Source organism: Lethenteron reissneri, chromosome 19 (assembly GCF_015708825.2).
Source record: "Lethenteron reissneri isolate LAM-NWPU_2019-01 chromosome 19, ASM1570882v1, whole genome shotgun sequence".
Taxonomy (NCBI): domain Eukaryota; kingdom Metazoa; phylum Chordata; class Hyperoartia; order Petromyzontiformes; family Petromyzontidae; genus Lethenteron; species Lethenteron reissneri.
The window spans coordinates 6,138,781-6,152,104 of record NC_083797.1 but is presented as its reverse complement, the minus strand read 5'-3'; the positions used below and the strand labels follow the sequence as shown (position 1 = coordinate 6,152,104).

General features: G+C 42.7%; 2 protein-coding genes across 6 annotated transcripts in view; both read left to right on the top strand.

Annotated features, from left to right (window-relative positions):
* The first annotated feature begins 1,204 nt into the window (after positions 1-1,204).
* CHCHD7 (coiled-coil-helix-coiled-coil-helix domain containing 7) lies at positions 1,205-8,814 on the top strand. 4 transcript variants are annotated; one of them, XM_061554245.1, is made up of 5 exons: positions 1,256-1,278; positions 1,390-1,500; positions 6,661-6,722; positions 7,143-7,241; positions 7,371-8,814. In XM_061554245.1, exons 3-5 carry the CDS (start codon positions 6,672-6,674, stop codon positions 7,473-7,475), a joined length of 255 nt encoding a protein of 84 aa, XP_061410229.1. In that variant the 5' UTR covers positions 1,256-1,278; positions 1,390-1,500; positions 6,661-6,671; the 3' UTR covers positions 7,476-8,814. The 4 variants fall into 4 exon arrangements, with proteins under 4 accessions (XP_061410230.1, XP_061410229.1, XP_061410228.1 ...); XM_061554246.1 differs by lacking the exon at positions 1,390-1,500 and having other exon boundaries at positions 1,205-1,277; XM_061554244.1 differs by lacking the exon at positions 1,256-1,278 and having other exon boundaries at positions 1,284-1,531.
* A 1,708-nt stretch (positions 8,815-10,522) lies between these two features.
* LOC133344202 (peroxidasin homolog) overlaps positions 10,523-13,324 on the top strand; it is a 65,158-nt gene continuing 62,356 nt past the window's right edge. For both annotated transcript variants that reach the window (XM_061554243.1, XM_061554242.1), the window contains exon 1: positions 10,523-10,996. In XM_061554243.1, the coding sequence (XP_061410227.1) occupies positions 10,812-10,996 (185 nt within the window). In that variant the 5' untranslated portion in view covers positions 10,523-10,811. The remainder of the gene's footprint in view (positions 10,997-13,324) is intronic.

Here is a 13,324-nt window from a genome sequence, read left to right as displayed (position 1 = left end):
TGTATTGGTGGTGTGGTATTGTATTGTGGTGTGGTATTGTATTGTGGTGTGGTGTGGTATTGTATTGTAGTGTGGTGTGGTATTGTTGTGTGGTGGTGTGGTATTGTTGTGTGGTGGTATGGTATTGTTGTGTGGTGGTGTGGTATTGTGGTATGGTATTGTGGTGTGGTATTGTGGTGTGGTATTGTTGTGTGGTATTGTGGTATGGTATGGTATTGTGGTGTGGTATTGTGGTGTGGTATTGTGGTGTGGTATGGTATTGTGGGGTGATATTGTGGTATGGTATTGTGGTGTGGTATTGTTGTGTGGTGGTGTGGTATTGTGGTGTGCTTTTGTGGTGTGGTATTGTGGTGTGGTATTGTTGGGTGGTATTGTTGGGTGGGGTGGTGTGGTATTGCAGTGTGGTATTATTAGCTTTTCTACAGTTACATGCTAATTTCTCACATTAACATCACTAGCCCCGGCCACTTCTTTATGACTCTTGGGCTACATCCATTTCAAAACTTTTAACACAGTCTGCCTCCGCAGCAGACCATGCTTTCACACCTGATAATGGACGCTTGTGTTGCGCCCGAAACGTCGTGATTTATTTTCTTTTATACCTACGTGACTTTACCGAAAGCACCAAAGAGTATGGATCCTTGCAGTCACGAAAACTTCCAATATAGAATGAAGGCTATTTCATCCAGGGCTGAGTTCCTGAAAATATTGACCCTCCCCCTCTGGGGGTACCCCAGAAAATATTCAATCAGGCGTGGAAACTGGAGTCGCCATCAGATATTTAAAAGTCTAGACTTTATATTCTTGGTTCTTTCGGTAAAGTCACGTAGAAGGGAAATAATAAAATAGTAAAAATATAAAACAATAAAAATTCTCACGACGTTTCGACTGCAACACAAGCAATCATCATCAGGTGTGAAATCCACAGCAAGAAAAAAAAATTGCAAGAACATTTTCTTGCTGTGGATTTCACACCTGATGATGATTGCTTGTGTTGCAGTCGAAACGTCGTGATAATGTATATTGTTTAATATTTGTATTATTTTATTATTTCCCTTCTACGTGACTTTACCGAAAAAAACCAAGAATATGAATCCCTGCAGTCACGAAAGCTTTAATTTAAATTTAGTCTAAACTTTGTTTTTAAATCGCGTTATAATTTTAAATTTTTGGCCACTCCGGCTATCCGTAGCGGCGTGGTAAACTTCCGGGTTGCCCCACGTGTGCTCCGCTCGCTGCCCTTGTGCAACGCAAAGTCGCAGCCGCTGTGTTGTTTGGTGCGGAAATTTCGTTATTAATTATTTACTCGAACAATTGTTTTGCTTGTTATCTTTGGTAATTGTCTTAAAATTTTTTTTAATAAATTCTCCAAATTTTACTTCCCATGGGACGAGCATGACGACGCTGCGGTGAAAGTGGTTCTCGACAAGGCAGGGGGGTCCGCGCGTCTTCTCCCGTCCGCTGCGTTGGCTGTGATCGGCAGCGCGAACTTAACGCCACGTAAATTAATTAAACGTCTCGGCGATCTCAGGTTCAGTCGCCCGATTCACTTTGGTTTCACAGCGTATGCGTCGTGTGCACGGGTGTTCCCACTGCGAAGCTAATTTGCCGGTGTCTTACATGCTCTGATGTTGTGACAATTTGTGCCATACCCCATTGGAACCTCATTTGCCAGTAAAAAATATGATAATTGGTTTTTTACCCTTTTATCTGGCAACAGATAAGTTTGAGTTGTGCGGCTTTTGGCGTCATCTAGTCCAACACCATGTGAGACTAGGCTCTTAAGGAAAGCTGTCTCGGGTGTGGACCAATCAACTTCAAGGACAGTGCATACATTATAGGAGTTATGTTTTTTGTTTGCATTATGACTCCTATTTATATCCGTCTCAACATACACACAGTAAAACAAATATTCAACTCACCTGGCATTGCATAATTACAGTAGCAATGATTTCAAAACAAGCAATTTCAATAGACCTGTTTCGATCTATAGTGTCCCATCAGCTGTCACGCTTCCTGCTGGTATTGCGTGACTTTACCGAAAGACCCACGAATAATATTAACCCTCTTGTTTACAAATATGCGTTTGAAGCAAAATTATCAAATAATTGTTGTCAGAGATCACAAAATAACGAAGGAATGTCTGGACCAGGACCCGTATTGATCGCAAGTTCGCCAGGATCGATTCACGCGAGGCTGCTGATGAGACTCTTCTCGAAACCGGTTCACAGTTTTCTTGCCTTGAATCAGTGCTGCCCTAATGATGCATTTACAGCACGCAGTACGGCTGCTGGGTTGCGTAAGAGATACTTAGGTGTGTACATTTAAACCAAAATGCGATTGAACCATTTACATTCGCGCATTGAGATTTTGAAATGATACATGGGTTCAAAAGAAGAAAAGTACAGCTTACAATCTAAATTTACTTTATTATCATAGTTATTTGCCAAAAGTAAAACAATATGACAAGATTACCACAATCTGAAAGTAAAGTCTTTCCCATGATCAGCTACTTGCTCAATGAAGACCTCAAAGCCGCAAACCACCTCTGGAGGGTGCTGCGGTGGCTAGGAGATGTTAATTACCTCGCCTGGTATACAGGAGGTCGTGGGTTCGATCTCGACCCTGATGATGCCTGCTGTGTATTTGGAGTTTGCATGTCTCGCTCATCATCATCACGGTGGCGAGATGTTAACGACCTCGCCTGGTATACAGGAGGTCGTGGGTTCAATCCCGACCCTGATGATACCTGCTGTATATTTGGAGTTTGCATGTATCTCATCATCATCACGGTGGCGAGATGTTAATTACTTCGCCTGGTATACAGGAGGTCGTGGGTTCGATCCCGACCCTGATTTTGCGTTTAGAGTATTTGACTTCTATAAATTTCCACATAATAAACCACTTCGTTTGAGCAATCATTTGTGGCCATGTCGCTTCTGAAAAAGAACGAAAAATATCACAATACTGGTAAAATAAAAAAGTGTATTGTGGTTAATGCACACATGATTCCTTGTAAAAGGTTTCAGTTTGGTGTTTTAACATCTTAACACCTGTTTTGTTGCCAGAAAAAAGGGGAAAACCTATTCTCATATTTTGGTACAAAGGAGGTCCCATGATAAAAAGTAGTTATCTCACGATCTAACAACCCATCTTGAATGAGCTGACATTGATCTATACCGCGGTGCCACGCTGTGGTTTGTCCAGAATTACTGGCCGTCATATCTTAACCATTCGACGTGTCCTGCCTCAAGCCCACTTTTTTAACAGGCAATATAATGCATGCTGCATGTGTTCCACAGTTTTATTTCTTCATGTGTAATGACAAGCGCGCATCTCGAAATGTTTATTTTTGCTTTTTTCAGCTTTTGTTCCATTTTTTTCTCTGTCAATGCCCATTTGTATATATATATACCGTGTATATATTTGTATTAGTGTCATGGTAGGTAATATACATTGATGTATCTTTCTAGAGGCACATTGATAATGTTGCTTTTCTTTATTCAGCTCATATATTTAATCATTGTTATCCTTCAATTCCTTTAATAACTGCCAAAGTTATACATACTCATGATTTCAGGTTGTCCCACTCACAGATGCCTTTAATATTTTAGAAAGCTCGCAGTATATGACTTGCTTTGGGAATTTTTATATTGAGCCTAACGTTATCGTCATTACTCTTTGGTTCTTTCGGTAAAGTCACGTAGGTAGAAAAATAAAAAATATATATATCACGACGTTTCGATCGCAACACAAGCGGTCGTCCTCAGGTGGAAAAAATTGTCCAGCAGTGGAACTGCTGAACCAGGAAGAAACACAGCGAGAGAGCTGCTACAACAAGACGTTATATATGTGGCGAAGGGCAAGCAGGCAGGGTCTGAGCTGGAAAGGAATTCCATCCCCGCATCCGTCGCCGCATAAGAGTATCGCCCCCGCACATGCGCACCACAGCAGTGTTAACGGGAGAGTAGCACTATGTTGATGGGAGAGATTAGGCAGAGAGATTAGGGGGATTCACAGGTTAATGTCATGTCTATGTGTAATACAAGCTGCGGCGCTGCCAACTGCGCTGTGAGGCAAGAGCGTCCACGCAAGAGAACCACCACAACGGTGGCCGCGCCAGTCAGACACACAGCTCATCACACAGCCAGAACCATCAATACATCGAGGCTAAGGGAGCAGAGGTGGCCATGTTAGTGAGACCCCAGCCCGTTAATGCAGAGGCACCTAACAGGGAAATGCAACTCAGAGAGTCAGAGATCACAGCCAAATGGCAGGGAAGAATGAAAGCACCGCAGCAAGTTACGACTTTGCTTGGTTAATAACGTCCTTCCAATGATTGCTCAGCTTATACCCATCTTCTCAGTTGAAATTGTCTCTGTATTTATATATCTGGATGGCTTCATGGACAAATATTTGATGGTAGCCCGAAGGTTTGTAGAGTACCTTGGTCTTGGAAAAAACAATATCGTGCGAGCCCACTACGTTATAACAATGATCAGCAACGGCAGAGGCATTAGTTCTGCCGTGTTTCAAATCTGCCTTGTGTTCGCGAACACGGTCCAAGACGTGTCGTTTCGTTTCCGCCATGTAACTGCTGCCGCAGACACAACTTAGTTTGTAGACACCAGGGTATTTATGTCAAGCATGACATCCTTCACAGATGGGATCAAATCACGGATTTTGTGTACTGTATTGAATCGGACCTGGATCTTGTGTTTGTTTAAGATTTTTGAAATCTGGTAACACCTGCTATGTATGGTTGTCTCCCCATGGTTGGGGATATAGCTTTGCGGATTGTGCGTTCTGAGTATCCATTCATCTTGAGGACTTGGTAGACGTGCTCCAGTTCACTGGCTAGGTGGCGCTGGTCGGAGATGCAGCGGGCCCTATGGTGTAGTGTTTTGATGAGGCAGTTCTTCTGGTCCGGATAGTGGTGGGAGTCAGGCTTTAGATAGGAATCCGTGTGGGTGGCTTTCCTGTAGATGGAATGTCCCAACGAGCCATCAGGCCTCTTCTCGATCAAAACTGTCCTTGATTAGAGAAACCAAGTGAGCTGGGTTAGGTACTGCTGAGATGGTCTTGCCCGTGAATAGAAGCAGGGTCTCAGACAGAAATCGGGCCAGTTTGTGTGTAGGTGAGTTGATGGTGGAAACGATTGGATTGATTATGGATTTTTGGAAGGCCATAAAATCTGGGTGGTCTAGCAGCCGAAGGTTTTAGAGAGAGCTGCTTGGTCGGTTCGATTAGAGAAGTCGAATTAGTGATGATATTGTTGGTTTTTGTAGCCAGGAGGTTGGTAGGATCTTTGTTGGTTTTGGTATAACTGCCATCATTAAGAAGGTCCTGGATTTTGTTGTTGTATGTGGTTTCATCCATGATGACCGTGTAGTAATTAATTTTTTCAGTAATTTTATTCAGATCAATTTCTTTTGATTATGTCCGCTGCCTGTAATGACTCGTACGCATATCTAGGATGGTTACTATTGTTGGAATTTATGTTTATGTATTTATTCCCCAAATCGAATGTTTAAACAATACTAATCTCACTGGATAATTCGCAAAAGTTTTGCAGCCATGATTGATTTAATTTCTGATTTGCATTTTGTTGTTGCATGCAATGTCTACACTTTTTTTTTTATAAAACAAAAGTGTAATTTTATCTGTACAGTGTATATTAGTTTGTGAGAGCTTGGATGACTGCATTTAGAGCCAAATGCCTTTTAATATGCATTTATTTCGAGTCAAATATCTTTTCATAGTCCACAATGCCTTTGTACACATTAATGGTATTAGATTTGCATTAGTCTTTTCCAGAATCTGATAGTCTGTGATCAATGTAGGCAATTATTTCTTAAACATGGCTTGCCCATGTGCTTGGTTGGGCTTAATTGTTCTGTTCCAAATGAGACTCATAGTTTTTTCTATGCCATAATAAGTTTAATGGATATGTAATTTTGATGTAAAGCTTTCGTGACTGCAGGGATTAATATTCTTGATTCTTTCGGTAAAGTCACGTGGCTTTACCGAAAGAACCAAGAATATGGATCTGTAATTATTCAGGTCGGTGTTTCACCCTTTTGATAGATTAATTATTGAGGCATCATTCGTTCCACTATTTCACATTGCTCTCCTATATGTTTTCTGGTTGACCATGGTGTCCAACGTTTTGGTGTGCATGCTAAGAGCTGCAATTTAGTGTCTGCAAATCAATTCCTGACGAAGCTCCCAGCGTGCGCAGCAAAACGTCGAACATCAAACTGAACAACATGCCGTGCAACCAGAAACACATCAGGAGAGCTGTACAACACAATCATGACAAACCCATGTAGGAGTATGTCCCTAATACAGATGTGCAGTAAATACCAGCGTTCAGACAAGAGTACAAGTGGTATTTGTTGTGAAGTCACCAGCTTTCAGTGTAAACTTTGCATTTCATATTCTTTGGGTCTTTCGGTAAAGTCACATAGATAGGTTATTTTCTTTCATCTACGTGACGTTTCCGAAAGACCCAAACAATATGAATTCCTGCGGTCACGAAAGCTTTAACTTTGCATTGGCTCTACAACATTTATCGGTTGAACAAAGAAAATGTTACGGATCACAATGTTACGAATGGATGTCAACCCTCGTCATGATTTCTGGGTGTGTGAATATCAGGTGACTTCAGGATGTCGAAGCTCAGGAAGTTGAGGGATCTGGATATCAACCCGTGTCTGGAGGTAAAAGTACCAAGGCGATGCATCACTTCATTGACGTTAATCATATGTTGTATAAGAAAATGTAAAATAATTCTAAGAGGATATTGGCCTTAAAGAAATAATTACTTTGGAATATTGAAATATTAACCCATAGGGTACGCAACATTTTTGTTGATTCTCTGTTTTGGCCATTTGGGAAATTTTATTTTGATATTGAGTGTGGGAGGTAACATCAATGCTTAAAAGTACAAACATTTTGCTCCGATGGTGGAACGTATTATATTGCAAATAATATTCACAATTTTAATTGTTTATTTTAAAATAATGTATTCTGTCAAGACATTACGCCTGGTACAGTTGCTGTAAATCTTTGTGAATTGACATAATTGGTTCATATTCATGGTAATATGACTTTAATATGTGGATGTTTATGCTTCAAAGGAAACTGATGCTTCCCGGAAGTGCATGGAACGCAATGGCTACGACAGAGACGTATGCACAAAATACTTCATACAATACAGAAACTGCAGGACGTTTTGGGTGAGTTTTTTTTTCATTCATTAGAACCAATTGCATGTCGCAAAAACCATATTTGCCTTACCCTGCCCTGCACCAAATATGAAATATATTTGTACAGTTTTAAAATGAATAAAAAATCTTCTGTTTCAGAACAAAATTATAGTGAGACGCCGGGGTGAAGGAGTGGAACCCGCCATTCCCACTGCGGAGGAACGGAAGCGCATTCTGGAGGAACTTGGACAAATACCTTACTAAATCCTTGAACGCAAGGACCTGGAGCAGCATTGACATCGATCTCTCCACCCTCTTGGTTGTCTGCAGTGTGAATAATCCTACGAGGCACAACATTAACAACTGCCAAGACGCTGAATAACTTTGAAATGTATGCAACCTGTTATATTTTGACACGTGCACCGACTGCACATTTCTCCGTAATAAACATGCTTGTTTGAACGATTGTTTTCTCTCAACTTAGGCACACACTCCACAAGTTTCCATTTGCAACAGCTGCCGGGAACATTTTTTGGTGACTCACCGCCAACCACTGTGGCAGGGAGAGTGGTGGAGAACCTCAGCAGTTACGGCGGATCAAATTTGTTTATATCCCCTGACCTGACTCGCCAATCTGGTTGAAGTTAACAGCATCATATGGTCGAAGAATGCCTGACATCACGGGACCATGATGTGCCCATCTAAGCAAAGTGTTTTTCATTGTGAAAATAGAATCGTGTACAGTACTTTTTTTATCGAATAGGAATTAAGTACTTTGAAGTATTATAATAGAGGATTGTAGCACTGGTGTCGTGGTTAGCGCATTGCAGCCAGCCCGGTGACCCGAGTTTGATTCCAAGGTCATGCGTGGCTAAGATCAGTGGTGAGTTTTTGTCGACACTGTTCTGGGGCCACCCTTCTTTACCAACCCGCACTGATTGGTGATGTATGGCCAACACCCCTTGTAACTGACACGGTGTGGTGAAGCTTTCATCCAGTAGTGGATTGACAGGACTGTAAATGTTACATTTGGAACTACCTGCTCCACGACTTAGGGCCTTCCCATGCCATGGGGGTTTTTAACCATATTTCACCACACTTGTCACTGAGTTTGTGAAGGCGTGCAGCATGGAAAAGGTGGCCCATAGAAGTGCAGTACAATAATTGAGTTTGCTTCACTGTCTTGTGTTGTGCATCTTATAACACCTGGCATGCATAGTGGGCACTCACCCAAGCACTATTTTAGTTGAACACTGCTTAGCTGGTGATATGTAATGATATAAAGCATTGTTAGTCAATACTGTGCAGTGCACTTACACAAATGCTTATGCACGTGACACAAACCCACTTTTTGAGAGTTACATCTGCAATTCTAGTAGGCTCTAACTTGGTGACTTTTGTTGGATTGTGGGTAATTGTGGGAAACTTGTGCAGTGTGCACCAGGTGTTCGATGTTTTTGATCTCTGTTGGCTGTATGAAATGTATTCAGTTATTTGATCATAAAATTATAACTGGTGCTGGAAAACAAAATGTTTATATTTTGTACTGTCTGGGATTAATGTACGTAAATAAAACTTTACCGTTCCTGGAACGGTTCCTTTATGCTTCCCATTGCTGTTTGCAAGATGACTCAAATAACCTCAACGTACTGCACGGCATTGAGTCCCTCTTGTAGAATTGTGTTGACAAAAAGGGATGTTCGTATGAACGTGGGCCAGCTTTACCCAGGTTCCCCAAATGTGTTAATGGTTATAATTTAAAAAAAGTCGCAAGGCAGTAACTCATATTTGCCCCATTAGAAAATAATTTGGAGGCCATGCAACACCATCACTCTACATCCCTAATTGCACCGTTAATGTGTTGGTCATTCGCACACAAGTCCCCATCATTGCCTCCACACACAGCCAGAGAAGTCCTTTAGGTCTCGTGAAAGCAGGTGGGGCACAGCTAATAATCACGTCTTGAGGATCTCTAGTCATTGCTGACATTCCTAAAGCTCACGAGTAGCTAGCTGGTCGCAGTGGGATATGTTGAACAGCTGGTCCCTGGGGTGAAGAGACTGCTCTGTTGACGATGTTATAAACCTAGCCTAACTTCATCTTCTTGGTTCTTTCGGTAAAGTCACGTAGAAGGAAAATAATAAAAATAAAACATAATAAAATAATTCTCACGACGTTTCGGCCACAACGCAAGCAGCAGTCTTCAGGTGGAGAACAGGTCAGTCACGAAAGCTTTAAATCGAAATTTAGCCTAACTTCGTTCTGTCTCCATACATGAATACAATTATACAGTATACGCTTTGGACTATTAGCCTATTGGCTTTACAGACCAATGTTATTCAACAGCGTTTACGGGTCTCAGCTGTAAGGCTTGTTTAAAAAAAATATCCTGAAAGTCAAAGCACAATGAGTTTTGAGTACGATATTGCTTTTGGCGTTGAACAGGGTCCCATAATTTATAATAGGAGTGCTCTTTTCCGATAACATCTGGTAATCCATCACCATTTTCTCAACAAGCCTGACTGCCCATGACACCCATAAAGTTGAAACCGGTCCGGAGTTTGCCTCCTTAAACAAATGCCACTCGATAGTGTTGGTCTGCAACCGCGACAACCATTATGTTGAATTTTAACTTAAAACTTTCGTGACTGCAGGAATTCATATTCTTGGTTCTTTCGGTAAAGTCACGTAGATAGAAAACAAAAAATACAAAAAAGACAATAATAAAAATAAGAAAAATAAAATAAAAATTATATATTGGAAATAATCTTATTATTTTTTATAAAAAAAAAGTTTTCTATCTACGTGACTTTACCGAAAGAACAAAAAATATAGCCAATACGTTGGTTGGACTAAAATAACATTTATTGTTTTTTATATATTAGACCAGTGGGTTTTTTTTTTACCTGGGGTGCACGCACCCCCTGTGAGTGCGAGATGCCCTTTCTGGAGGTGCAAGACATGCCAGATTTTTTTTTTAGAAATCCACGTTTCATCAAACCTACATTTATTCAAATCAAGTTCAAATTAATTAACTTTTTTTTTTACGATTGAGAACAAAATGCTGCGGCAGAGGTGACAAGAACCCACTTGTTTTAGACCGAGTATAAAAAAAGAGGTGGGGTGGTGGTGGGTGGTGGAGGCAAAGCCTTAAACAATTTTGTCTTGGGGCCCCTTTGTGAGTCACTGCCAAACGATGACGACGCCTGCTCATGAATGGGCACAGGCGGGGCAATGGACTCAGTTTGGGCGGGCCCAAAGGCGGAGTCTCTCTCTCTGTCTCTCGAGTTTCGACCGGAGTTAACTTTTTTTGGAGTTGCCATTGAAGAAAGAGGAATACTGTTAGGTTGTTGTGAAAACCGTGCTTCCTTCTCCAAACGACCAACCACTTGTACGGTAGGGGGGGGGGGGCATTGGAAATCCTCCACCACGGTGTGGCCGGGCTGGTTTGTTGCTGGTGGTGTTGGCTGGGGTGGAGAGAGAGGAGGGTGTTCAGATTGAATACGGAGCAGAGAGGAGTCGGGGAAGAGAAGAAGAAGGAGAGGCGTAAGGGGAGAAGGTGGGGAGGGGAGGGGGGGGGCGACAAGGACGGGGCCAGCAATGCGTCCTCAATGGGGGGCCCTCCGGAGTGTCCTGCTCGCTCTGCTGTTGGTCGTCTTCGTCCTGCAGAACACCGGCGTGCAGGCTTGCCCGAGCCGCTGCCTCTGTTTCCGAACGACGGTGAGGTGCATGCACCTCATGCTCGAGACCATACCCGTCGGAGTGGCTCCACAGACCACCATCCTGTGAGTTGTTTCCCTGTCTGCCGGCAAAACCCAGACCCCACTAACCACCACCATCACCACCACCCATTTGCGCATCTCCTCCCAACTCAGCGCACACCACGGATGCGTTGACTTTTTGGGTTTTTTTGTTCTTCTTCTTGTACATACAGGAGGGGTATGCAGCACGGTAGATTCACATCACATTCAATCACGCGTGCCTGCAGGATATTGTCACAGTGCCACAGGGTCGTGCTGTAAGCGCTTAGATTCACATCGCACTCAATCACTCGCATCACCACGTGCCGTGACAGCTGGATTATCAGTGTGCCGCTGACAAAACTCGAGCTCGACTCGTACACCAACAGCACTCGCTGGCCTGAAATGCCACTTGATGTTCGAGGTGACGTTTCGGGCAACGACCCCTCTGATCATAGGACGCGTGGGTTGTTGCAGCACTCGGATCAATCACGTTGTCAAATATTGCGAAGTTCTTTTGTTTTTGTATCGGGAGATGTTGCGGCACTGGCGGGGGGCATTGATTCTGCCCCATCGTGTTCCCGTGCTTGAAGAAGATTATTGCCATACGGCAGGTCACTGCGATTGATGTACTATTGCACAAAGGACCCATCGCACCGCAGTTGCGCTCTTTGGATTGTGCAGTTGCGTGCACTCTCTCGCCTGCATCGTCCGAGATGATCCGGATGAAAGCCATCTCGCACAAAGACGTGTTGAAAACGAGATCCGCGCGTCAATCGAGTACACACGCGTTCGGTTTCTGGCTAACAAAGAGGTCACTCGTACAGACACATTTGCCACCAGGAGAGAGCGAGAGAAAGAGAGCGATTTGTAAAAGAGGGAGGACGACAATGAGCACACGGAGCTTAGGATGGGGGGAAAGAATGGCTCACACAATGCCTAAAAGGGAGAGATGCAGTAAAGGATTAAAAGGTTTGTTTAGTGAGTAAACAAAACACGATTGTGTTGTGGCCACGGAAATCAGCACTTAATGCACAGTATGGTGCGAGTGTGATGTACTCGTCATCATTATCATCCATCATTATTAGTCATTATCAGTCCGCTACTGGACGACGAAGGCACCTCCAATTTGCTTCCATCTCGCCAAATCTTGCAATTATGACAGTTTACCAATCGACAATGTAAGTCCACAATATAAGTCATCTTGGGTGCGTTCATATTCTTGATCATCTGTCTTCATCCCTTCCAGCCTACGACGTGTCCTACTAAAACCCATTTACTTATTTTTTTTAAACAGTTTGATGTCATTAACTTGCCTATATTCTCTAATCCACGTGTCCTACTTTCACTCTCTCAAGGCAATTAATTTCAAGCGTGCTTCACTGTTGGGAAAAAATGTACACTGCACTTGGCAAGGAGAAACGATAACGGAAGATATAATTCATTACGTAAAAGTCCTGCTTTGCATTACAACAATATGAGTACAAAAGTGTCATTCTTAATTAGGCTGCATTAAGTTTGGCGATGCCCGTGACCCAATGTCATCTGCAATGTGACCGATCATAGAAGCTCAGTATAATTTGGCCTGGATAGTGCTTGAATGGGTAACCAAATAATAGTCATGGCCAGCAAAGCATGGGGTGATCCTCATCCAGCATTGAATTGACAAAAGCCCATACGTACTTTGCTACTTTCTACCCAATAATCGTTTCCCCACTTTAACGTGAAACGTGAACTAGCAGTATTTAGAAGTTGCCATGGGTACTGTATTATAGTTTGCACTTGTGTGGGCTGTGGCATTGGAGTTATTTCAGACATTTTATTAAATTTAATTACTGTATAGACTCGGCATTTAAATTGTGAAACACCTTTCCACTGCAGCTGAATAAATATAGTTGTCCGAACTGTGATAAGGGGACGTCATGAGAAGTCACCACTGTGCTTGACATTTTCCAATGCTTGGGCAATCATAAAAGATTCCACAGAAGTTTCCCCACATTCATTTTAGCACAACGCGGCACATGGCGTCTCCCCATATCACAACTGCATTCCATGAACCGATACTTATTAGTTTCATATGGGGTCACGGAGCATACTTAATTCGACTAACTCGGCAATCAGCACATGCGAGTAAGCCTCGCAGGCCACCTTGTTTATGTAAACACCATCATTGCAGGTGCTTAGCATTCTTTGTTTCTTATATTGCCCATGGCAGGGAAGAACATCAGCAGGACTGTAAATGGGCAGAATTTTACTGGGGGAACTCATAAATTATTCTCCCCACCCCCCACTAGATCGAGAGCGCAGACTAAATCTCAGGAGGAGGCGCTTTGCTCCGTGTGTGGGTCTCTGTGGTCATCTGTGGGTCTCTCT